The sequence below is a fragment of the Delphinus delphis genome, chromosome 3 (genome assembly GCF_949987515.2).
Source record: "Delphinus delphis chromosome 3, mDelDel1.2, whole genome shotgun sequence".
NCBI classification, from domain to species: Eukaryota; Metazoa; Chordata; class Mammalia; order Artiodactyla; family Delphinidae; genus Delphinus; species Delphinus delphis.
This window is the reverse complement of record NC_082685.1, coordinates 119,985,752-120,013,508: the sequence shown is the minus strand read 5'-3', so window position 1 is coordinate 120,013,508 and position 27,757 is coordinate 119,985,752. Positions and strand designations below refer to the sequence as shown.

At 39.5% G+C, this 27,757-nt stretch overlaps 1 protein-coding gene across 4 annotated transcripts in view; it reads left to right on the top strand.

Moving 5' to 3' along the window:
- The window catches only part of MAST4 (microtubule associated serine/threonine kinase family member 4), a 569,289-nt gene that overhangs the window by 303,185 nt on the left and 238,347 nt on the right, over window positions 1-27,757 (top strand). For all 4 annotated transcript variants that reach the window (XM_060009396.1, XM_060009392.1, XM_060009393.1 and 1 more), the window contains exon 4: window positions 2,712-2,743. In XM_060009396.1, coding sequence (XP_059865379.1) covers window positions 2,712-2,743 — 32 coding nt within the window. The remainder of the gene's footprint in view (window positions 1-2,711; window positions 2,744-27,757) is intronic.

Below are 27,757 nucleotides of genomic sequence, written 5' to 3'. Positions count from 1 at the left end.
TTCCCTTCTCTATTCTTAATCTGATGCTAATTTTTTACACATGTTCCAAATATACTAAGCACAAGCTTTGGTTTATGACCGGAACCAATACCACATGTCGTATCTAATTATGTAAGTATGGTTTAGTGACCTTATCCTGACATTAAGAGAATAAGGACACACACGCACAGTACCACTAGGATTGGGGCAGTAAGTGCCTTGATATTGCTCATTTGCATCCAGCCCGTGCAGTTTGATCAGTGCATGGTCCCTCCCCACACAGCAGGACAGCAGCCCCTCCTGGCTCTGTCTGCAATCGCTTAGCCCTCTTGGGATTTGCAGGCTTTTGCAGCCACTGTTCACAAGGTCTTGGCCACAGCACATTCATTTCTCTCACTTTATTACCATCGCATCTGATTCCAATTTGCTAGCAAATTGAGTTTCCAGTTCCAAGCCTGACATTCAAGCCGTCAGGTGGATTAGCTCCTCAGCCTGGTTAGCACAGACCCTGCAGGTCATTGACAGTGGCCTATTAAATGTCCTGGAACCTCGGCCGCCGTCCCGGGGAGCAGCAGTGCGGGGTTACCCACTGTGACCTTTTTTCTTGTTTAGAACTCATAATTCTAGACCTGTTGGAAGGGCTTTCTGATTAAAAACAGAGTCGGTTTTCATCCCTTATCTTGCCGTTTCAGCAGTTTCTTCTCATAGCCAGCTTACAGTCGGGTCATTTGGTGGAATATGATTGATTGAACTATTTGGGGATCATTTATTTGGCCCTTCTCCTGTTATATCTTCTGAGTGATCTGTTTGCGTACAGAACTGAAACAACATCTGACTTATTTTTTTCTGTTTTTAATGATAGCACCTCAGGTACGCCTCCTTTTCTTTTAATACTGCTGTCAGATGAACTTACTAAACAGCAGTATTTACTTATTTAATTAAGCTCTAGGCCTTTTGCTATGTAGTGGGTCTCAGTAATTTCTTTTTTTTTATTGACGTTTATTTGATTTATAATGGTGTGTTAGTTTTAGGTGTACAGCACAGTGATTCAGCTATATATATGTATTCCTTTTCAGATCAGTAATTTCTTTTTAAAAGAAACCCTCTGGTGAATGATTACTTCTAGGCAGTTCTCCTTTTCTCTTTTTTTCTTTTTTTAACCTGAATACAAACAGATTTCTCAGTGCTTGTCATAACCCAAGACACACGTAGAGACAATTACTCATTGGTGTTCTATTTACATTTCAGTTCCCAAGGAAAACTGTCTTGGTCAAAGACTTTACACTTCTCATTAGAGGCTTTAGTAAATAAAGGTATATTTATGTTTCAGAATCAGGGAGCCAACTTCAGCAAACGCTATAATTTCTTGGGGCTAATGAAGGATTAAAGAAAAACTCGAAACAAAACAAAACAAAAGCATTTCACCACTGAACCCTGCAGTCCGTGAAAAGAAAATGGCTAGCTATTGGGAGAAGGAAGAAAATACTCTGTCCCTAAAATTGTTTTTTTTTTTCTTGCAGTTAAACAGTGATCTGATTATTATAACTCTGTATCAAAATATATTTTCCAGTTAATAAGTGAGTAAAGTAATAACTTTGGATAAGTTCTATTTAAGGCAGGATCCTCCTCTGGGCTGCTGCTCTTAAGTCCATTTTTTGTAAGCTGTGATGGAGCAAATTGCATGGTTTAGAAGTAAGATGTGAGGCCACAGGCCATGACAAACATTTCAGGATCCAATAAAAATAGGGAACAGGAAAGGTGAGTTTGAAGCTGAAGGGGAAGCACCTTTCAAAAAATGATGCTTGAGCTCCTGGCAGGCAAAAAAAAAAAAGATAATTATGGGAAGGAAAGCCCAAATTTAGTCAAGGCTTTCAAATTTTGAGTTAAAATAGCCAGGCGACTCATTACTTCCTATTCTTTAATTATTGTCATCAAGTAATCATTCTCGAGTGCCCGGGCTTCTGAAAGCTCCATTAGTGGGTGGAGGTATTTCTGTATCCCTTTTTGTTTGTTTGTTTGCTGGGTTATTTTGTTTTATTTTCCCATAGACTCTCTCTAGAAAGGCAGATAATGATCTTAATTTGAGATAAGTGTGAGAGCATCCTTTGAAACTATAAAGCACTATATTAATTGTTGTTGCTGTCTGGTTACCTTTTTAGAAGTTCGTTAACCTACTTTTAAATATCCTTAATCATAAGTCACATTTGTTTTGAGAAATAATACCAGAAGGAAAACTTTTGCTCTATTTCTTTTTTAAATTATAATCTTTGGTAGACATAATGTTTTGCATGAGTTTATTTCTGTTGGAGGCAAATAGTCTGATTTCACTACCCTTTTCATTTCACCTTTCACTTAATTATAATTCTGCAAAATTTCTCCTCCTCCTTCTGTTTCCTTTTTGGATAAGTTCTTTGGTTGCTCAGATTTCCCTTACCCTCAATTATAGGGTCACGTAGCTCAACTCAGTATTTGACTGTCACTGCTTTGGGAGGATTGATGTCTTTTCTGCTCTGGAATTTAGGTAAACAGGGTTTGTACGTCAAATACAGTGTATAAAGGGAACAATGTCAGAAGGGATCCAGCATAAAATAATTACACTAAAATCTTTTCAGTATAGAAAATGCCAAATCAAGCATAGTAAGGATGATACATTTTATGTTACCTGTTTGGTGTCCTAGTAGTCTAAGGTTAATGTAGCATCTCATATACATGTTTCGTTTTTTCTTTTGCAGAAGGAGCTGAGTCTCCCCAGAAGAGGAAGTCTGTAAGTAGAATAATTTCTTTATTGATTCATTTGTATTCTGGGATACAGTTTGTAATGTCATTATTCTCTGACTTGTTAGATTTTCAATGGCAATCAGAAGATTAATGATAATCAACTGAATTAAGAAAACACAAAGCTTTGCATTTATTTATAAATGTTAAATATTAATGATTTCAAGATAAGTTGAAGAAAGTTTCCAGGGTTCCTTATGGGCATTATAAGCCAAAATGCATATTTATTCCTGGGATAATCTTTTTTTTTTTTTTTTAATTTTACTTTATTTGTTTATTTATTTTTATACAGCAGGTTATTCCTGGGAGAATCTTAAATTTAAAAATTCTATTATGTAATCAAGCAAAAACATTATTTGGTCTGCAGATAGTTTAAAATGATCTGACTAAAGAATTAGTGCTTATCTACATGATCTGGAATTCTATGATCTTTATACTATGAATTTTATGCAAAGTAAATGATATACTTTTGCCTCTGAACTGATGAAGACTTTGCATCAGCTAAACTTTCTATTAGATCTAGACCTTACTGCACCGATTCATGTAATGCTCTTATATTAAAATAGCAAATTTGTGAACATTGACTTGATTTCTTTATAGTATGTTTCCACCTTTTATTTTTAAGGCTGATAATATATTTGCATAAATCATAGTTTTTTGCATCAGCAAGTTGCAGAATGAAGTTAATTGCCTTTAATATTCTACTAAGGTACAGTTACTATCAACTAGTACTGTGTAAGGGCTGATCTGGAAATATTTGGATTTGGTGTCTGGTTTATGCTGAGTTTAGTGGATGGGGCAATGTCCTTTTAAAACAATAAGTCTAATATTTAAGATAAATTCATGCAAATCTCAACTTGGAGGATTAGAAACGTATGTGGTGACTGTTGTAAGAATTCATTCTTTTGACTCAATTTTGGGAAATTTCAGTCTTTGAGTCTAGGAACCAAAACTTCGTGAACCATGAACATTTTATTGCTCTCCATTTTGGTCTGTACTTTTTTAGTTGCCAGGAGAACACTGGATCATTATTCTTGGAGAACGTGCCTAAATAAATTTTCACTCGCTCCCAGCTTACATCTCTGGACACTACAGGTTAATGGCCTAATAGTTTAGCATCGGAAATGTCCTTAGAATGAAAAACTTCCAATCTCCTGCGTTAAGATTAGGACTCTTTTGCCTAGACTTGTAAAAGTTTAAACTTTTTGATATTTCCCAACATGATGAGAAATCAGAAACAAGAAAAACAGAAATATCTACATAAAATATCTTTGGAGACAAAAATCTCTTTTCCTTCATAATTTTGTATGCTTAAAGCATCTTAGGCTTGTCTTGTATACTTTATTTAAGAACTTTAGAACTTTAGTCAGAGCTTCCTTTTAGCCTTTATGATAAATGGTGCTTTTTTTTTTTCCTGTTTAAGTTAGTATGTTTCCTATAAATTATTATTACAATAATGTTAGTTAGCAAAGTAGATTCCTTATACCTACTGAAGGGCCATATCTCCTTTTGCGCTTGTGTAAGTCTCAATTCTGTTCATGTTAGCTGATAGCCATGAGTTGATGGGGGAAATACATGGTAAGGAAAATATTTAAATTTCTCTGTTTGAGAGCATGGACTCTTTAATAAAAAAAAAAAGTGATGATGGCATCAGTTTGTTTGGAGTACATGCTTTGAATACTTAGTAAGATAGAATTACATTTAAGCCAATTAAAATCCCCTCCTAATAAAAATCAGTTGCTCTATCAATCAGATGATGGGAATAAAAATCATATATATATATATATATATATATATATATATATATGTCAACATAAATCTACCTTTTTAAGTGAATTTTGGAAAACTTAATGATTGCAAGTAAAGCAAACAAGAAATAAACATGCTATTTTTAAATTTTCTATTAAATACAAGTATTCCCCAAAGAATTAATGACTTATGACATAGATGTTCTGGGATGTAATGCCACTCTGAGTTTTCAGTGACCACCACACAGGATGCCAGTCATTACTCTCCTCATGCAAGGTTCTTTTATGACTTTGAGAAAAAGAAAATACTTATAAGATAAATGCTCGAGTGATTTTAATACAAATCTGATGAAGAAGAGCACAGGTGTGTTTTTATTAGGTACGGGTGCTAGCCCGCATCATGGTACCTGATCATTAAACCTGTTAACACTTCCTCTGTTTATTTACTGCATAAATGCTTTCAAGTCTTTTATTACCTTCTCCCAGAAAGATTGAGGATTTGATCCTGCTCTTCTGTTGAGTTGTATTTCCATGTCAACAGCAAGCAACTGTGCAATGTGATGTATTCCTCATTGTCTATGGTACCCGGCAATGCGACTGAACTTGTCAGAGGGGGTGTACCTTCAGAAAAGCTGTGCTCTTGGAAGAAGGCACCTGATTTTGTTATATCTGCCACTTTTAATGTGTATGCCTTGAAGGGTAATATTTTAAAAATGCACTTTCATCATTCAGACACATAGATTTATCATATTTTTAAAAAATTTTAGTATTGTCTATAAAAAATTTTAAGTAAGCTTATAGACAATGTTTGTCTGGAATCGTGATAAAAACATATTTGTTATATAAAGCATGTATATATTATATAACAGTTAAAGCCTTTACAAATAAAAGAACACAGAAAATAGGCTTTTCTTTTTAACTAGTTTTTCCCTTAACTAGTTTTTTGAACTTGGGTCCTAAAATGACATTTCTAAGTGGCAAAGCTCTCTGCGTGGTGGTTGTTTTCTGACAGGGAAAGTGGAAAAAGGGTAAAAGCCCAAGGTGTGAGCTAATGGATGGTTCAGAGCAAAACCAAGGTCCCCTTTAATTTTAAAGGACCCCCTCATGTTTTGTTAATTGCTCAAATAAACAGCTCTCTAGTACAGAGGGAGCTTCTTTTCTTCTCCGAATTCCCTGGAGAGAGGGGCAGGAAATTGGCTGGGGCCAGCTCCCTTGCCTCCTCCAATGTTGATTTTTAATGATCTTTAAACACCCCCCCCAAGCCCCCTGCACAGAGAATGTAACTGCACTATCTCTTCTTAGCAAGTAAATTCTCCTTGCTACCCAAAATTAAAATAGCCTTTCTTCTATGTCTTTTAATTGTGAGCATGAGTGCATTGTTTCATGGAGCCCTGTAGTTCAGGGATCCGTAGGACTATCTGCAGTTATCACTTTATTTCAGTAGAACAGTGACTGACATCTGGTCAGTTAGTTTCTTGGCTTTATGTTGTTTGGCCACACATCTAGCAGCAGAAACCCAAAGCACGGAAGGCCTGGAGAAGTATGTTTCTGCGTGCTGAGGAATTTCTGGGAGTATTGAAAGTATTAGAAGTAATTTAGGGGGCTTCCCTGGTGGCGCAGTGGTTGAGAGTCCGTCTGCCGATGCAGGGAACACGGGTTCGTGCCCCGGTCTGGTAAGATCCCACATGCCGCGGAGCGGCTGGGCCCGTGAGCCATGGCCGCTGAGCCTGCATGTCCGGAGCCTGTGCTCCGCAACGGGAGAGGCCACAACAGCGAGAGGCCCGCGTACCGCAAAAAAAAAAAAAAAAAGTAATTTAGGAGTCTTCTCGGTTTAATTTCAATTTCTCAACCTAGCAGCAATACTAGTGTTTCGCAACTATTTCTCTCCATAGAGTTTTGTCCCTTCTCCATTCCCCTTTTCCTTTTATCATTATTCTGAAATGGTTGGGGTCTAGTAGGGCTGGCCACGGACTACGTAGGGTGAGGTGCTGCTGGCATATAATGGTTTCAGGTGTGCTAGGAGGTCCATCTTCCTCTCCACAAAGAAAACAGGCATCTTAAAACACACTTACCACAGTGCCAGACATCCATTCAGTTGGATCTGTAAGAACTGAAGTTCATTCAGTTGGATATTAAAGGTCTTTTCTCCTCCGCGTCTCATTGAAATGTACATACCTTTGGGCACGGGTGTTGCTGAGCTGCATTTAGCACAGCAGAACGGGAGTCATTAATGGGATGCTTCTGGTGGTCTGGCGACAGACAAGGAGAGCTGTTGTCAAGAACCATTTTGCCACATGGATAAGTTAACAAGTATATGAAAAAGGTGATAAACTTGTCTCACGTCTTTCCCATATTGTCTCTCTTGGGCAGGAGCAGGAAAGGGTGTTTGGGTGGGATGGAAGAATGGAGTGAGCCACAGAGGGAGAGAGTGTTGTCACAGTGCCTAGGATGACAGAGGCAGAGGACCCGGAGGGTTACTGGAAGCTTCTGGGTGGAGCGGGGCCTGCTGGACTCAGAAGACAGTTTGTCTCACTGTAATTAGATTGAACTGGGTGCACTGGATTAGGATATTTCTTAGGTTGAAATTCCTCGTTTTGAGACGAGATAGGAAGTGACCTTCTGTGTAATTGGAGAGGCTCACGTGGATGTCATTGGCATCTGTAGGTGTGTGTATTTTTCAAAAAGAAGACGTATGTTCAGGCCAGTTGTATTTCAGCCAGAGCATGCTGCCTTGATGGGCTGTTTAGAAAAGCAGTTTGAGTAAAATGAGGTTATTTCTAGAATGCAAGGAGAGGCAATCACCTTGGTTTTACAACGGAGTCAAATTAGATTTACGAGATTTTCAGTAAGGTGAAGGTAACATTTTCTGAAAGAGAGGGAAAGGGCTTAATTCAAGCAAAATAAAGGGCATGTAAACTGTATTTGGATAAGTTTTAAAATAAATTTAGTTTTCTTCTTAGTACATTCTTCCCTCCTACCCCTACAAATATTGAAACAACAAGAATTCAAAATGCCTATCGTCGAAGCCAAATGGAAGTCCAGTGTCATTTTGAATGTTAGAAACCCAGCAACAAAATGAAGAAAAAATTGAGTGTTGCATCTGAATTAGCATTTAAAGTGGCATGTTTATATAAAAGCAGAATGGTGTAATATATCCTGAGAGTAAAGAGAGGATTTCAGACTGTGAAAGAATGTCAATTGCATTTATATATTCATCGAATAGCCAGTTTGGTATTTGGTATGTATTTGCAGCATCCTGTGTCACGCCTGCATTCATCTTCTGTGAGGGGGCTGGGGGGAGGAGACCTGGGAGATAGAAACAATGTAGGATCGATCTTCTCACCTTTGAAAATTATTAGGAAGACCTTAGTTTTGCTCCGTGGGAGGGAGAGTTGGGTTGCCTAGGGAGGTTTATCAAAATACGTGTGTGTGTGCGCGCGCGCGCACATTTCCAAATACACTTGGGAGTACAAATCAGAATCTGCGCGTATGTGCATTGGGGGCAGAGGCAGGGGGAGCACCGAGGCTTGTGGACTTTCAGCCCATTCTCAGGGTGAATCTAAAATGCCACCCCTAGATGAGAACTGCTGTTCTCAGGAGAGCATCAGGGTGTGTGTAATGGCAAAGCGGGCTTCTGGATGTCCAAAGGCATGAGGGTAAATTCTCTATTTCATATTTCTCAGAATGACTTTATAGCAAGCCTGAGTCAGACAGGAATTTGGAGACTTTTTCAGTGAGCATCTTTTCAGCAAGCCTTGTGGAGGGTGGCCCACTGCAGCAGGTGGGTGCCTGCACTTTCTCACTAAAAGCCACCTTCTCAGGTCTGTTATTCAGTAGGCATTTCAGAGTCACACGGCCTGGGTTCAATCCTACCTCTGCTGTTTAACCAGCCTGTGACCTTCAGAAGGTTACTTAACCTCTATGTGTCTCTGTTTCCTCATCCATAAAAGTATGTATGCAGGGCTTCCCTGGTGGCACAGTGGTTGAGAGTCCGCCTGCCAATGCAGGCGACACGGGTTCGTGCCCCGGTTCGGGAAGATCCCACATGCTGCAGAGCGGCTGGGCCCGTGAGCCATGGCCGCTGAGCCTGCGTGTCCGGAGCCTGTGCTCCGCAACGGGAGAGGCCACAACAGTGAGAGGCCCGCGTACTGGGGAAAAAAAAAAAAAAAAAAGTATGTATGCTATTCTATCCTGGAATGTTTTGAGGATTAAATTAGTTAATATCTGTAAAATGTTTATAACCGTGCCTGGCATGCAGTAAGCTCTATGTAAGTATTTTATTAAATAAAACACAATGGGAATTAAGGCCCCCCTCCGACTTATTTTTGTCCAATAGCATTAGGCAAAAGACTGCCAGTAGGCTGAGGAAGCTCCCTTAAAGCCAGATTATTTGAGTAGCATTTTCTGGGGTGGGGGGACAACTTTGTTTACCAGCCCTTCCATCAGGGGAGAGGTGTTACATAGGGTGGCTGAACCCCGGGTCCTTGGGTAGATCTTTCCTGTGTCCCTCCACAGTCAACACTGGTATCAGGAGGTTTCTAGGTGTGTGAGGGAGACAGACCCCACACATGTTGTGTATCATGAAGCTGAGAGGGAACTCCCTGTGCTCAGTGGCCCCTCTTCTAGAATAATCCATCACTAGAAACCTGCCCATCCTTCTCAACATAGTATATAGGTTACTTCTTGAAACTGTGTTTTGAGACAGACAGGTACTGAGGAAAATGAAGTGGGATATTATAGATGTCCACTTAGAAAAGTTTAATCCTGGGATTTCAGAGCTGGAAGAAACCTTAACAGAAAATTAATTTTAAATACCTTTGTTTGGTAAGTGAAGAACCAACAACTCGGAGGACTTGAGATTTGCTTGTGCTCAGACTGTTTCTTCACTGTGAACTGTGGCCACAGTTTAGGGGTCCCACCCACCAGTGAATGGAAAGCAAATTTTCCTTCTTCAGGGCAATACATTTGAGTTAGAAAAAGATAATGAGCAAGGGTGTGGTAGCGTTTTGTTCTATAAAGACATGAATTACAGCATCGACATCCACAGTATGGGTCATGTAAAGGGTAGACCTCACAGAGTACACTTGACTTCACCCTGCTCGTCATGGTTTCTTTGAACATTTTGGAAAGCATGGCCTCAAACTCTTCTTAAGAGTTTACACTTAAAACTGCAACCAGAGGGAAAACCTTGTCACATACCAGCACCACCAGGATACTGAGTTTACTCAGACTTGTAATGAGACTAGCGATGGCTGCACTGGTGGGTACGGCAGTCCCCACTGTGGTAACTGGCAGTCCCCAAAGGAGCCCATCGCCCAGTGAGACATGCGAGCAGGGCAGCTGAATTCTGTATTGTTCTCCTGACCCTGTTGTATAGTAAGTCGGGCTCTCTGAGGGGAACTGTCGAGGTCGGTTGTGGCTAGAAGATTTTGCTCATGTCTTGGTGTTCCTCCTTAGAATCTCTACTTTTTCCTCTGCCATTCTGACTCCTGAGAATTAGAAACCCCGCTCTTTGACTCTTTGTGGCAGCTGACTGTCAAACGTAAGTGACTGGGGGGAAAATATCCTAGGGTTTCCTTCTCTGTTTTTCGGCAGTAGAGGCCTCAGCTTCTAAGAATTCTGGCAGGTCATCTCTTTCATCTGAATACACATGCCTTGTCTTTGAACATGTTGTTATATAAAGTCACCTCTTCTGGGATGAAGACGAGGATTAGGGCTTTTCCATGCTTCTGTGTTGGAACGTAAGACGTGCCCCATAGAACATGCCAGTGCTCTACCCCTCTCTTCCCAGTGGCCTCTGGACTCTGCTTCACCTCAGACATCACCCAGGTATCTTTTGACTCATAGCATAAGAAAATTGTATGCAGACAGTTCTGTAAATACAATTGCATGAGAAGAAAATGTTTTATTAAGTATATTCTATGGGGCTTCCCTGGTGGCACAGTGGTTGAGAGTCCGCCTGCCGATGCAGGGGACACGGGTTCGTGCCCCGATCCGGGAAGATCCCACATGCCGCGGAGCGGCTGGGCCCGTGAGCAATGGCCGCTGAGCCTGCGCGTCCGGAGCCTGTGCTCCGCAACGGGAGAGGCTACAACGGTGAGAGGCCCGCGTACCGCCAAAAAAAAAGAGTATATTCTATGAATTTTATCGGCATGTGGAAACGGGTGCCTAGCATGGAAGGGTAAATTAAAATTTTTTTTTAAGAATGAAAATTCTAATGATACTAAATTTAAATAGGCATAATATATCGAGGGGAAGAATTTTTAAATGCCCCTTTTCTAGAACTATAAAGTAATCTTTCAAGAAGTATTTGCCTGTTTTGTAGATGCTTAGGTGAAATTGTTCTTCCCTATTAGAAAATATTAATTTGGTCTAGGCGTTGTGCTTTTCACTGTGCAGGAAAAATGATTTCTAACTTCTGTCGTGTCCTAGAGATCAGTGAGATTAACCTCGTGGTGACATTAGCCCTGGTTGCTGAGCTCCTACTAAACCCCGATTTTCCAATGCTGATTCTACTGTTACTGGTGGTGGAGGTGTGTGCTTTTACTTGGGAAGGTCGGCTTTGAGGCAGAGGTTGTCTTTTGGATTTATTTGTATTTTTCAAAAACCGAGGAGGGCATTTTCTTGGAGAAGTTGGCACCCTCTGACATCCCCGTGTCACTGCTGTGGAACAAAGGATGTTTACTGCAGGGGCAGTGGGGGACGTCCCCCTGGGCCGGCAGTGGGTCCAAGGGAGGGAGTGGGCTGCTTTCCCGGGCTTCCCTTGGCCTCTCGGCCAAGAGGATTTGCTCTGCATGGGGCGTATGAGTGAGTTCACCAGGGGTTTGGTATTTCAGGGTGTAAAGAATAGTGTTTAGTATCTTAGCAAATCAAGAATCAATTACCTGGGAGAGTAAGCAGAAGGTTTTTTAATGTCTATGATAAATTAGTTTAAACTCTAAAACCAATCCTTGTGGATTAAGGAAGCCCTTGGAAGCCGTGGAGTATATTTTTAAAATGCACTTGACATCATACACTGAAATGAAATTAATAGATCAGTACATGGTTTCATGTCTTAGGGGAACAACGGTGGCTTTTTTTAGCTGGGATTCTAAGGTATTACCAATTTGTATGTAAATGCAGTTGATTCTGGTAGAATCATGGGGAAAAATAATGTCATCAAACATCTTAAAAAGCATGTTACTTAATTATTATCTCTGAGATTTCAGGCCACTTGGCTCTATTCTAATTTTTTTTTTTGCTGGAAGATGTTGGTTGGACACATCCTTAAGACCACAGCAGGGGGTGGTGATGGTGGTGGTTATATGGGGAGATACTTAAAAGGAGAATTAAAGCAAACATAGTTCAGATCGGTACTTCTCAAGGCTCTGTGTAGTCTCTTCCCACCCATGGACCTTTTATCTACTGTTTAACATCACCTAGGCTGTATTATGTTAAGTACCCAGGAATTGTGAATTCTATTTGTATTAAACCACAAAAGAAATTAAAACAACAAAACCACTTCCTCTTATGAAATCCCATGTATAGCATGAACCAATTTAGGGTGTCCCAACAGCAGCATAACCCTACATGGTCTAGCAGTTAATGTTTTCCCCAACAACTAACAGTGCTCCTCTCTCCCCTTTAAAAAAAAAAAAAAGAAAAGAAAAAGCTTGATTGACCTATAATTGGCATACCATAAATTGCACTTAAAATACACAATCTCATAAATTGACATATATGTATATTCACACCTGTGAAACAGACTCCATAGCGAAGGTATTGAAATATCCATCTCCTCCAGAAGTTTCCTCTTACCGATTTGTAATTGCTACCTCCTCCCAGCCCTCACATGCCCAATCAGACAGGTACTAATATTTTCCAACCCTAAAGATTAGTTTGCATTTCCTAAAATTTTAAATGAATGGAACAGTACCGTTCGTACCCTTTTTTGTCTGGTTTATTTCACTTGGCATAATTATTTTGAGATTCAGCTCTATTGTAGCGTATGTTAATAGTTCCTTACTTTTATTTCTAAGTAATATCCTATTGGTGGATACACCATAGTTTGATTATCCGTCCACTTAGTGATGAACATTTTGGTTGCTTATAGTTTGGGGCCATTATAAATAAAGCTGTTATACATGACTGGTAAGTTTTCTCCCGGCTTGTGGCTTGTGTTTTCAATCTCTTTACAGCATCTATTAAAGAGCAAAAGTTTTTAGTTTTGATGAAGTATAAATAATCAATTTGTTCTGTAAGTGCTCATGGTTTTGGTGTTGCCTCTAAGCCATCTTTGCCTGACTCAGGGTCACAAAAGTTTTCTCCTTTTTCTTTCCATAAGATTTATAATTTTAGATTTTTACATCTATGATCTATTTTGAGTTAATTTTGTATATGGGTAAAATATGGATCGAAGTTTATGTTCTTGCATACAGGTATCTAATTGTTCCAGCACCGTTTGTTGAACAGACTGTCCTTTCTCTGCTGAATCTCTTTGTAGTTTTATTGAAAATTGTTTGTCCATATATGGGTGTCTATCTGCAGACTTTCTATTCTGGATCATGGCCTGTTTGTTTTATATCAGTACCCCACTGATTTGGTTATTGTAGCTTTATAATAAGTTCAGATATCAGATAGCGTTAATCTTCCAACTTTGTTCTTTTTTTTTTTCAAAATTGTTTGGACTATTCTAGGTTCTTTAATTTTGGAATCAGTTTGTCAATTTCCATCCAAAAAAGCCTGTTGAGATTTTTATTGGAATTGCATTAAATCTGTCAATCAATTTGAGAAGCTATGAAGAATTTTCCAGTGGTTATAACCTATCTTTAGTCTTAGGGATGAATTAGGGAGAATAATGTGTGAGTTGATAAAATGTGGATAGAGTGGGGTGGAATTGTCCCCCACGATATACTGATGGAGGAGGTGGCTGACCCAGCCGGGGAAGGCTGAATTGAGGAATGAGTGACCACAAATGAGAAAATATCCCCTCAGAGAAGCTCAAAGAAATGGTTGCGTGGGTGATTCAGGGAGCAGGTCAGGTAATGATGTCAAGCTGAAGTCAGAGGGGACTAGCTACATTTCTTCCGGAAAGAAGACCTGCAGTGGAGAGCTCGGGCTCAGCATAAGCGGGGATTAGAGGAGGAAGAGCATGGCCAGACAAGGGTCACGTATTCATGTCTAGTCGAGGAGAAGGCCATAATGCCTGGAAAGATTGTGATGCAGGGGACACTTGCGGGGTGGGGGGAGCGGGGGGAGGCCATCATGTGGTAAAATAATGAAGGTCAGTTCTACATTAGAACTAATTATTGGTCTAGAACAGTGGTTCTCAACCAGAGGTGATTTTGTCCCCTAAGGAGACATTTGACAGTGTCTAGAGACATTTTTGATTGTCACAACTACTTGGGGTGGGGGTGGGATTTCTCCTATCATTTAGTGGGTAGAGAGAGGCCAGGGATGCTGCTAGCCATCCTACAGTGTACAGGAAACCACACACCACCACCCCCCAACAAAGACTTATCTGTCCAATATGGTAATAGTGCCAAAGGTGGAACACACTGGTCTAGAAAGGGAGGGTCAGCAAAGAGGGTGGAATGAGAGTGGAGCTAATTGATTGCTCTGACGCTTTATGTCTGTATTGTCTTAAGGAGAAATACTCTGAGTTGTAACCATGCAAAGTTACCCTGCATGATCAGGAATTCGTCTTTGGAAATCTTCTCTGGGCATGTTTTCAGAAGCTGCCTAAAGGTGTTATCAAGGAAGGCTAGTTTAACAAAAGCATGCCTTGACTGCAAATGAAGAAATATTGAACATTTGAGTTATTTCGCTTAAGAAGGAAGTATTTGTTTAGTCCATAGATGAGTTTATCAACTGGAATACATTTGATTGCAAGTAACAGAAAACCTAACTCAAAGTGGCTGAAAAAAATAAAGGAAATTTACCAGCTAATGTAACTAAGAAGTCCATGCTTCTTGCAAGGGTTGATTCAGAGGTTCAGTGTTGACACAAGGACCCAGTCTCTCCCTCATCCCAGGGCAGGCTTCCTTCCTAGCTCATAGATGGCTGCCAGCAGTTTTCATGGTTACTGTGACTACTAGAAAATTTAAAATTGTGTGACTCCAAATTGTATTTCTGGTGGACAGAACTGGCTTAGACCATTCAGGAATTTCTGGGAATGGGGTGGAGTCAACCCCACCCAAACCACATGGCTGATACACATATGGGAGAGAGACAGAATGGATATTGGGCAAGCCATCAAAAATGAATACTGCAGTGGGGGGCTCCCCTGGTGGTGCAGTGGTTGAGAGTCCGCCTGCCGATGCAGGCGACATGGGTTCGTGCCCCGGTCCGGGAAGATCCCACATGCCGCGGAGCGACTGGGCCCGTGAGCCATGGCCGCTGAGCCTGCGCGTCCGGAGCCTGTGCTGCGCAACGGGAGAGGCCACAACAGTGAGAGGCCCACGTACCGCAAAAAAAAAAAAAAAAAAAAAAAAAGAACACTGCAGTGACTGGCATAAGCAAAGAAGGGAATATTTATTTAATGGCTACTATTTTACTACAGATGAATGTCTGGAAGTCCTTCTGCTCTACTACCACTAATAAAAGCTAATATTTTTTTCTTAAATGTATTCTGAAGTTGTAAAGTTAATATAGTGTTCATAGTAACTAGTGAAACAGCACAGAGAGACACTAGGAGGAAGTAAATAATCCCCATCCCTTCCATTCCCTGTTCCCACTCCCAATCCTGGGTGGCCATTGTTAGCCTGGTCTGTGTTCTTCCATTCCTTACTCCATGTACATGTGAGCATCTGCATGTCCATTGTTTTCTTCTGGTGGTTGTTGCCGTTCTCATAATGGAAGTATAGCCCTTCAATTTGCTTTTCTCACCTTATTAGCCTTCCAAGTCACTATGTACAGATTTATCTCATTCTTTTTAATAATACATAATATTCTATATTATAGATATTCCACATTTCATTTAAACATTTCCTCATTAATGGGCAGTCATGTTATTCCCAGTCCCCCCTCTTCCTCTGCCCCACAACAAACAATGCTGCAGTAAACATCTTTGTACCTATGTCCTTACATACTGGTCCTTTTTTTTTCCCTATAGGATAGATTCCCAGAAGTGGAATTGCTTGGTCAAACGGTATGTGTATTTTTAATTTTAATGTATATTTCTAGATTCTTTTCCCCAAAGGAATAGCAAATCACGTTTGCACATAAGAATGCCCATTTCCTGCATTCTCACCAGCATTGGATGCCACTGTTTATTTTAATTCTTGCCAATCTTATTATCGCTGATCATTAATTTACATTTTCTTCACTGACTGCCTCTGATGTTAAATATATTTTCATATGTTTATTGTTCATTTGAATTTCCCTTTTCTTCATTTCCTATTTATTTTCACTGCCCATTTTTCTACTTGGTGGTGTTTTCCCATCACAGTTTCTGGGAGGTATTTATTGTGTTTTATCCTTACATATGTGCAAATATAGCTTTATTGTTCTTTATAGTTCTTGTCTCTGTGTATGATGTCTTTTACCAAAAGAAAATCCTTACTTATTATTATGTTTTGTAATTATTTATGTCTGTCTTTTTCTTTATTGCTTCTATTATCTGTTTTGCTTATGATGGTATTGTCCATCCCGTGGTCGTACAAGTATTCTTGTAAATATTCTTCCCCATTTTTAAAAGCATTGAGATCTTACTCCAGTTTTAAGTTTTGTACATGATATGAGGTAGGATTCTATCTTTCTTTCTTTTTTCTCCCCCTAGATAACCAGTTACTTAAGTCCTAGTTACTATGAGAAACTTTATTTTTCATGGGATTGAAATGTTACCCTTGTCACATATAAAGATGCCATATACATTTGTATCTATTTCTGGCCTCTCTGTTCTGATCTCCGTCTATTTCTGTGCCAACACCATTTTGTTTTGAATGCAGTGGCTTTCTAGTGAGTTGTAATGTCTGGTAAGTTCTCCCTCACTGGTCTGCTTTTCACACTTTTCATAGGTGTTTTTAGCCATTTATTTTTTGTTTCATATTGATCTGGTTAACTTAAATTTTAAAAGTTAAAGATGCGGAGTTTTATCTTAAATATTTTGAATATAATATATAATAATACATGTAAATAAAGCCAAAAAATTATTTCTCAGTTTGAGAATCTCTTTACTTGATGTTACTAATTGGAAAATATTTATTGATTACCTAAAGGTTTTTCTATGAATTTTAATTCTTTAAATGTGACTTTACTTTGTGATGATTGTACAGTTACCCTAAGGTGTGAAAATGGGGATGCAGGCATGACATTTTTTTTTTTTTTGGCATGACATATTTTAATCTGTCTAAAAATTAGATTGTAATAAAGCTAAAGTGAGCTTGTAAATAATTTGTATTTCTGCTTATGTAACGAACTATAAAGTATACCCATACCTGGATTGGTTGAGGGGTGTGTAAATATGATAATGTGAACAAAGAACTGTAACTGAAGTGTATAATAAACTATGTGTTTTGCAATCTTTTATGATTTGGTTTTTCTAAAATTAAATGTTGACTTAAGAAATTGTCACATTTGGAATTTGAGGTAAAGTTGTCTAATACTTTATGTTTTTGACAATTCTTAACATTAAGTTTATATTAAGGTGATATTAACTTAATTGTTTTCCCTGACATTCTTAATAGCTTTTTTGGAAACTTTAGTTATAGTATTAAGGTAATAAATACCTTTACATTTCTCTAAAGGCATTTGAAATATTGGAGCTAAACTCTAAAACTGTTTGTGATTTAAAATAATGGTAATGTTGTCTCACAAATGAACACATATGCATTTACACGTGAGGTCTGTATTTTGCTTATGAAAGTAAAGGGACATCCCCATGTAGGTTCTACCCATGTTTACTTGGTTAATTAGGAAAAAAGCCATTAATTTGTTCTATAGCCAAAAAGGAAATGGTGAAATAATATATTGTGATTATTATTGAGTGATATACTTGAAAAATATAATTATGTTTTTAAAAATGAGTCAATCACGTTTTATCAAAGGTTGACACATGATATAAACTGTACTACATAAAAGGCATATCACATTTCTCATGTTTCCTAATAAGCTGTATTTTGACCAACTCAAATTGTGTTTCCTGCACTTAAGTTTTAATCATCATCAACATAGGCAAAGATGGTAACATAAGTATCTTTTTATGTTTATCAAATATTATATGATATCACTTACATGTGGAATCTAAACAATAACACAAATGAACTTACTTACAAAACAGAAATAGACTCACAGACATAGAAAACAAAATTATGGTTACCAGAGGGGAAGGGGGGAGGGATAAAGTAGGAGTGTGGGATTAACAGATATACACTACAAGATATAAATTAACAAAGATTTACTGTATAGCACAGGGAACATAACTGGCTGCTACAGTTGGGATAAGGGAACATTTTGTTGGTTTCAAAACAGGTTTTTTTGGGTTTTGGTTGGTTTTGTTTCGTTTTGCTAAAGAGAAGGGATGCTTTCAATAGTGTGTGGCGCTATAAAGAGATGAACAGAACTGAAGGAACTTCTGCTGGCCAATAGTGGAAATTTAAGTGACAGAGGAAATGCTAATTATGAGCCTTTGAACAAGCTTATAATTACCATTAAGCTTATTGAATATATCTTGCAATAACCTGTAATGGAAAGGAATCTGAAAAAGAATTTATGTATATATTTACATATATATGCATATATATATATAAACGGAATCACTTTGCTGTACACCTGAAACTAACACAATATTGTAAATCAACTATGATTTTAAAAAAAAGGTAAGAGTATATTTTAAATATAATTCTGCATGTGTGTAAATTCTGTATTGTTAATTATAAAGTTGTTTTTAAGTATATGTAGGCTATCACAGGAACTTAAAATCACAGTAAGTAAACAATAAATAAGGATGTCATAAGATTAATAATAAAGGAATGTTTCTTTTATAATATACCAAATATTTAAGCCTTTAATTTGCTCCAGGGCTGCCCAAGCTTAGACTCTGGAAGATAGAATTGTTTAAATTAGAATGGAGAACTTCTCCTTTTTCGTAAAACAAACATAACCATTTGTGACCAGGGGTTGGAGTGGCTGTAATAGAGTCCACAGGCAATAAACAGAGTTTTTTGTTTTTGAAGCTAGAAGAATTCTAGTTGCCGCAAGTGCGCCATCATAGCCAAAAAGTCACTGTGATTTCAAGGACTTGAAGTGATAAACTGGGAAGATATAAGCGCTAGAATGATTAAAATAGTGTTCACGGGACTTAAGGAATGAGGAAGCAAATGCCCCACAACTGAAGCATTGGGTAAAAATAATCATATGTGTGGATTTAAGTGAATCAACTAAAGTTATGTTCAGCCTCTCCACCTTACGTGAAGATACTAAGCAAGTGTTGGTATTACTGTGATGGCCAAAGAACAATGATGTACCTCCAAAAATATTTCAGGTATTATGTTCAAAGCAATATTCCTTAGGGCCAGAACCCACCTTAATTCATAGGTGTTCTTAATCTAGATCAAACTGAAGTAAAATAACCTTATGTGACATTGTACTTTTAAAAGATGAAAAAAGTCTTACAACTAAAAATTAAAACTGAATCAAGGTAAATATTTTGCACACATTCATTATCAATTTAAGATTTGTAAATGTTACAAATGGCCACAGTAAAATGTAACTTCACTTAATACTGTTCTTATTTAATACGATTCTCTTGTTCTTGTTAAAATGTTACCCCTGTTAAATACTACCTTCCTATGAGTGATACTATCTTAAATTGTCTCAAAATATAATATCACCAGTTTCCTATCTTTATTTTGCCTTAATTCACTGTTAGAATATGTTAAGCCTCCAACATGTAAGAGGTAGAACAAAATATTGCTGCAGCAGATCAGATGCAAGGATGAGACTTCTTCTATATTGCTTCGCCTTGAACAGGTCTGTTGCAAGTCAGGTGTATTATCACCAGAGAAGATAAGGTTCCTTCGGAATGAAGACCCACCCTGTCCCTGGGCTCGTTGCAGAAATTATAAATCAACTGTAATTGTGACCTAAGCACTTGTCCTTTCTGCTGTCAGGTCTTCTGGCCATTAAGAAATGTGTTGAGACTGCTCCATTTATTTGCATGAAGCGTTGGGTCAGTAGTCAGTGACCCTCATTCCTCAAAAGAGAAATAACTGCCTCTTTTGAGAAACCTATTGTGAGCTGGTGACGTGAACCTCCAGCTGCATTTAGCTTCCAGGTTAGTTATGTCAGAGGATAACTTTTTAAAATGGTACATTAAATCTGGTTGCTAGGTATTAATCCCCATAGTATTTTTATACATCTAAATGTTGATGTGTCAGTCTCCTAGAGTTTTGTAGTTTCTGCTAGCATTTAAATTCTGATGAATGAAATAACTCTTTGTAAAAAAAAAAAAAAAAAAAGAAAAAAAGAAAGAAAAAAATAAAATACCATTGGTCCCTTCTCCTAGTATTGAATTTGTTAAAAGCCAGCTCACTGTCTCTTAAAAAGGGATAGGACTATTGAAATGTATGAATAGAAAACTTCAAAAGTGAACCTGTCAAAGCAATAGAAAGTAAAGATATTTTAAATACAATTGCAGTTGTATTCAGTCGTGGAAAAAAAAGTCAAAGCATTTCTCCTTAATGCCAAACTGAGGTGTGGAACATTTTGTGAGAATGAGTAGAATATTCATAGGAAGGTGGGCACCTCAGCGTTCTCCAATTTAGGACGGCTCATGTCTCCCAACCTCCCATTTATCTGACCAGGCTTCCACTAGCTCTGTTGAGACCCCTTCATTTTCATCTTCTTAGACACCCCGCCATGGAGCATAAGATCACATTTGTAGGGACACTGTGACTGAACAAACACTTTATTTTACATGGTGCTTTCAGAAGAATTCTTTTATGTCCTAGATGGCTAGGCTCCTTGGATGTCTGAACAATGAAGAATGGGAGCAAGAAATTTCTACACCAGAACCCTGGGAGCTTAACACACTTTGAAGTGGATTTCTCCCCTTTCTGGGGCCGCAGTAAAAAGTGAGGGTTTTTCATAGTCCTTGCATTGATGTCTGCAAAGCCAGATGGCTTTGTAAAATGAGCCCCAAAGCAGTATAACTGATTAAAAGAAATGCCAGGTAGTTGAAGGCTTTCCTACCCATTGTGAGCCTGGCAGAAAGAATTGTCCTCTTGGGGTCCATTAATATTGGGGAATCGCACTCTCCGTCTTTAGGGGTCAGCCAGTGACAATCGAGACAGGTGTTGGCAGCAGGAGCCTTCAAAATGAAGGCTGAAAATAATCTCTCGAGCCAGCCACTGGGAGGACTGCCTCCAAAAGAAATGACGCTGGCCAGTGAGGGAAGTAGGTGCTTGAGGGTTGTAGGTACTTTCAAAGGTTGTGACTCACATATTTCAAGTTATCCTCTCATTCTTGGCTTCTTTTGCTTGTGGTCCTAGAACTGCATCCTCCTGAGAGCCCCGAAGCTTCCATCGCCTCACACCTGGGGGCGACTCCCACTCATCTGTCTTCTCTGTAGAGTGTAAATGACTCTGTTGAGGATGCCCAAGCTCTTGCTTTTTTTGTTGCCCATATAGAAATCATTCTGCCCGTGTTTGTAACCCAGACCACTGACCTTAACCTAAGAACACAGTCATATATTTCAAGTTGCTTGCAGCAGGGGGAGGGGGGTGCTGATGAAACTTGGCCTTGCAGGCAGAGGGATTCATAGACGTAACAAATTGTTCTCTGGCTTCATAACCTACCACTTGATTATTGGGAAACGGGGTTCAGAGCAGAAGGAAGGAAAAGCGCATCTTAAGAAAAGCCTTAAAAGCCTGTCGTAAAAGAGGTAGCTGGCCCTGAGTTCAGTTGTGTTTCTATCATCAGGAAATACTTTACTCCTGCAGTGTAAGTCATATGAAAGAGATTTAAAAACCAAACCACCCTGCTCTCCATTTTCTACCTGTTACCATGTCCTTTCATTTACTCATCTGACTTGGTGCTGATCTGCTCACAGAGTAGCAGCAGTGGAGAACCAGGGACCTGTGTTCCGCTGAAATTGCTAATTTCAGAAGAGTTTGTACATTCTGACCTCTCTGAACTTATATGGATCCTTTCAAAGAGGGAAATAATTCAGTCTAGGAGGCATTTCCGAGACTTGTTGTTGGAGAATGAACTGATATGTGGTCTATTATTGGGGTCTATTTTTTGAGTAATAATGTAGGATTTATAGTATCTTATTAAGTTAGGGCTAATTGACCTTTGTAGAAAATAATAATTTAAGCAATACTTCTGTCAATCACACAGGGAATCATTGTGGAAGAACTAGTAAACACAGGAAAAAATGCATTCAAAATTTCCCTGTATCTTATCACTTAGAGAAAAGACACTTTAAAAAAGCAGAGCATTTAGCTTTCACTTGTGTCTTTTGATGCATTAAATAATTTTTCCTTCGGGTATTTTCAGTATTGTAGTCTTGTAGCATTTGAGAAATGGGGTAGCATTTTATTTTACTGTGAGAATTCTTAGATCATAAAGCATTGATCATTTTTCCTGATTATTTCCATTGTAGAAAAATAGAGAAGTATGAAGAAGAAAAGTTTTCATCCAGAATCTCACCTTGTAGAGAGAGTCCCATCAGCATTTTAATGTATTTTAGGCTTTCTTCTAAATCCTCATTCTTTGATACTTACTGATTCTTGGAGTCCATTTTCTTTCCAGCTAGGAAGTACTTCTGGAGCAGACCAGTCATATGTGAGCTGAGTGCCCTGCTTGCCCACAAAATTTGCTGTGTCTTCCAACAGAAACAGCCAGGAGAACTAAGTGCTGGGCTGTTTCTAATGGTCATGTATCATTGTTTAGGTTCCTGACCCACTTCCTTACTTTCAGTAATTCGTTTTATAAAATTCCAAATATTAACGTTTTTTCTACAGCTGTTGGCGATATTTGTTTAGGTTCAGAAAAGTTCTTACTTTCTATGTGTGGGAAATCACTCTGAACAACACATTTTCATAGGTTCCACTAGTCAACAAAGAGATGCTATATTCATTTAGGGAATAGAACAGATTTTCTTTGCTTGGCTTTAACACTTGGGGTTTTATAAGATTTCCTCAGAAACCAGCACTGTGGCCATTCTTATCCAAGTTGTGATTTGTAGAGTGATTTATTGATCAGGGAGGGTTTCCCAGAGTTCCTCAGAATATGACATTAGTGTAACTTTGCACATGCTGTCCTGCTGGGGTAGAGGTTCCCTAGGTCCTCCATGCCTAGAACGATGCCTGGCGTGTAACAGTTGTTTCATAAATATTTTTATGTGTGTTTTAAAATCGTGTACCTCCCTTACTGTTTAATACTCAGGGACTAACCCATTAGTTAGTTGAGTAAGCAATTATTGTATTCCTACATTAAGTTGTTCCAACTTCCAATAAGAATATGCTAGGCTCCAAATACGGTGGTAGACGTTGGGTCCTCCACTTAATGTATTTGAGTCTAGTGCAATTTTATTTTATTGTTTGCGTTTGTCTTTTATGAAAACAGGTAAGAGTGATGGATTCATTACTGATAAATGTTTTCATGTTTTTCCAGTTCTCTGTATAAAGGAGTGCAGTTGTTCTTCTCCTAAATTCTAATTTGTTTGTTTTGGTTTGTTAGAGAATTTTGAGTGTAGGTGAAACAGGCTTCCATTTACCAATTCGAATTGAGGAGTGCCAGAAATAGATAACTATTCAAAGTGTACTTCCTCTTGGTCTGGCTTGAATTCCCTATATCACAGCTTTATTGAGGGGAGAGGGGAGGTAATGCAGTAAATAAAATAGATATTGTTGGCAGGAATCAGATTAAGCTATTGACAGTTGTGATCCCCATGGTTTGAGTACATTTACCTGATAATTAGTCTTTTTCTAGATGAGGGAAAGAAAGGAAAGAGACAGTTTAAAAAAAAAAAAAAAGTAACCAGTGGGACTGTGACCAAGAAGCCCTCTGATTTTAGGAGGGTTGTTTTTGTAGTAAAAGTATAAAGGCTTGCATGAGAATAAGAAACACCAAATTCATGTTGGTGGCTACCTCTGGGAAGAGAGAGGGGAACTGAGATCAGGAAGGGGTGCTGGGGGTTTCAGTGGTGTTTGATTTATCAAGTTGATTAGGTGATATTCAGGTGATATAGATGTTCATTCTGTTATTCCCTTCATAGATTTTTTTATTAAAAACAGTAAAAGATAGAGAGTGGCTATGCATAGAAGGGAGATTTCCCCCAGGTCACTTGTATCATTGAAAGATTTAGCTTTCTTCACAGCTTTTTCAGCCCCTGCCGTTCCCAGCGTCTTCCAGACAGATCCTGTGGTGAAAAGGCCAGGAGAGGGAAAGAAAAGACAGGTGTTACGGAAGCAGAGAAACGTGTTTGAGAGATCTTGACAAGCAGAGTAGGCTGAGATGGTTGGATCCTCAGAAGTGAGTGACTGCAGTGCCTCTTGCTGCTTGATCCTGTACCCTCCCTCTGCTTTGGCTCAGTTGTTTCCACGTTAAGCCAGAGGCAGTTGCGTCTCCAGGCAGTTCTGTAATGGGCACAGACTTTGAAACCCAGGTCCTCTGTGTAGCAGCGCCTGACTTCACGTTATCTTGCATAGTGGTGAATGATCCTTGTTGGGAGTGGGGAGGCCCTGTTAGGGGGGGAATACTCACTCTTACCCCAGCCGTCAGTGAGTATTCCTGGAACCCACAGGGCTGGAGCCCCAAGTATGTAAATGATGGTGGCTGAAAACTAAGGGCCTTGAGAGGCCACTTGAGGCCCATACAGGAGGTGGATGCTTGAGAGAAAGGAAGCATTGTGCCTGGGCCAGCAAGGTGGGTGAAGATGCTTCAGCCATGCCACGTAATAAGTCTGCTAAGCCTGCCCTAACAAAGTGCCACAAACCGGGTGGCTTAAACAGCAGAAACTTTTAGTTGCGGAAGCTAGGAGTCCCAGATCAAGGCGTTGACAGGGTTGACTTCTCATGAGAGCTGTGAGGGAGAATCCGTCCCAGGCCTTTGTCCTAGCCTCTAGTGGTTTCTGATGCTTTAGCGCTCCTTGGCTTGTACATGCGTGGCTCCCATCTCTGCCTGAACCCTCACATTGGCACTTCCCCCCTGTGCGCATGACTTCCTGTGTCCCCATTCTATAAGGACACAGTCACATTGAATTAGAACCCTCCCTAATGACCTCATCTTAACTGGATCGTCGGCCAAGATTCTATTTCCAAATCAGGTCACATTCAGAGGGGCTGGTGGTTGGGACTTCAGCATCTTTGGGGGGACACAGTTTAATGCATAGTGCCCCTCCATTCTCATCCTCACTGCTCACATCCGGAAGGTGGATTCTACCTGTCATCTTAAGCTTGTTGTGGTCTGTGCAATGTCTCCTCGTTTTCTCACTAATTCCTCTGAATGGGCTCCATAGCCCTGCTGCTAAAGAGAAGGGACTGTGGAAAAACACAGGGATAAGACAAGTTACTTGTGAGAGAGAGAGCAATTGAAAGGAGCATTTGCCAGAGAACAAAGCCAGGAAGAAGTAGGAGTTGCTCCTTGCTACTGTTTTCTTTTTCCTTCTATTCAGGCTCTTCTGCACACCTCATTAGAGCAAAGACTAATCTGTCGAAATCCAATCAATTCCACTTTGGTTGATGGCCAATGAATACTGTTTCTACTACATTACCTGTGAAATAGGCCTTTGTGGTGAAGCCTGGAAACCTCCCGCACTGTTTATAACGTTGTTTCTTTGAGAATGCGGTCTGGTGTCTCAACCTAACAGATGCCCCTTCAGAGCACAGCCTAGAGTGTTGTTGAGATGAGCTGGGGAAACGGAGCTGCCCATGACTAGAGGTCATGGCAGCTTTCTCCCTCCCATGTCAGGGTGCTTGGGGGGCGATGCAGAGGGGCACTCTGAGCAAGGGTGCTCTTCCCTGCTGGAAGGCTGTCGCCCCACTTGGCAGTGGTGTCTCTTTGGTAAACAAGGCTGGACCTTCATGTGCCTCAAGGATTCTCCTGGGAACTGGGCTCCTGCCCAGAACTAACACCAGCTAGGGCACCAGCAGAGACATCCAGTTGCATCCCCAGTATCCTTGATCCCCCTTCTGCTTTACTGATAAAAGTAATTTTTGTCAGGGTGGTAAAGCACTCAATTAAAAGAATACACTTACAAGCCACCTTCCCTCACACCTTCCCTCATATGCTATTACGCTTTGGCCAGTGAGATCTAAGCAGACGTTACTTGGGAGATAGACGGCTGGTGAGGATCCTTTTCCTTTTCTTCTACTTCCTTCTTTCTGTGTGGAATGGGTTTGTGTTGGTCAGAGTTCCAACAGCCATATTGGTCCATGAGGTAGAATGTGAGGGTAGACCACCTATTAAGGATGACGAAACTGAAAGGTAGAAGTAGTTTAATGTGATGATTTGGTAGTCATCACGTCAGCTGTGGATTTCCCGCTTCTGAACCTGTTTTTTCGTGAGCAAGCAATACACTGTTTTGCTCAAGCCACACATTTGGGTGCAGCTGTAGCGACACAGTATCCTAAGTGACGCAGAGACCCTCTCCACAGAAACCCCCCATCACTGCTCTTTAAAGTGTATCAGAAAGGAAAGGTTGGTCCAAGGATAATGAGTAAAAGAGAATTTCCTTCTAAGACCTAAAGAAGAACTAGTCTGCTGTGCCCCTGACATCTTTTCCCCAAAGCATCTTTTATGTGAGCTGAAGACTCTGAAACTGTGCCCCCTTTAATCGCTCCCTTATTTATTCACAACTCTCTTTCCTGATACCATAGGTGGTGTTAGTCGTTACCATTTTCTGCCCGCTAACATGTAGTTTCAGCAGCAACACCATCTTGGTAGCAAAACACTGTTTTGAGTACTTCATTGCTTTTTACCATTGTTTCAGAAAGTTGACTAGAAAACAGAGCAAGGAACGTGCTGATATCGGTGATAAGATGTGTAGCGCCCATGAACTTAATGCAGCTGACACCAGAGGGAAATTATTTGTCTTTCCAAAAAAGGACTAATACTTAGCTTCAATCAGACTTTCATTGTTCTTAGGCCAGTGGTGTATGTCTTTGACTGTGAGTGAAAAGAACAGAATTAAAGGATGTGGATTTGACACATAGCAATGTGTCACAGATTGACATAGATTTGACATATAGCAAAGAAGAATAATTAGGAACTTTGGATTAAAAAAGTCCTGATTATATATTTGACTTTAACATGTTTTCAGGGGTGTGTGAAGCAGGAAAGTAGAAAAGTGCCTTTATATGGGGATTTGCTATCTATCTAGCATCTGATTCTGTGATGTAATGTAGGGAATTGGGAGGAAAGGAGGATGAGTGAGGCTGCTTTAGGACTGCACTTGTGGACCTGAAGGAAGGAGAAGCTAAGGTTTATAAAACTGCTGGGGCAGGACTGAGGTTATGTACTTGGTGTTGAGCTGGGGACCCACTCCACACAGCTGTGTGGGATAAAGAAAAGTTGTCCCAAAGCTTTCTTTATCCATCTTGAGCTACTTTTGTTTCTCTGCATTTCCAGATTCACAGCTAGCCCCTAGAGATGAACATTTTCATGGAGGTCCAGATTTAAGGGAAATATAGCTTCTTAGGATTTATTCTATCTATGACAAGCAGACGTCATTTTCTAAGTGTCTCATTTAACGTCACAATAGTGTTGAGATCCTAAAAGGTATCTATTGCTTGAGGAACTTAGAAGGCAATTACTGCCATCCATTTATACTTACTTAAAAGTGTATGAAATGTATTTTCTCATGGAGTATGCTTTTCCTTATTTTATTTTAAAGGGGTTTCGAATATTTATCAAGGCTTTTAAAGGTTCACTCCTATCCTCAGTTCCCCTTACTGTATTTTTGCCCGCAAACGGTTGATTTCATCAGTTTTCTTGGTGTTTATCAGGATCCTAATTCTTGAGGTGGGAGAGGAATTTCTGCATTGTTTTTGAATAAGTATTATTTCTTTAGCTAGCTAGCAAAGTTGGGGGAGTGGTGAAGTTCGTGAAAGGAGCCCCGCTAACTCTGATTCAAACAGTTTTCTTACCACATTCCTGATGAAGTGATAGTTGTCACTTGTAGATAAAATAGGATTGGGCATGACATTACACTGGATTTCATGTATTAACTTCTAGCTGTTAATCTGAAGCAATCTAGAAAGTTTGAAAATTATTTGTGTTTTATTTATCCATATTGTCCCTGGCCTCCATCACCAAAAATATTCAGATTA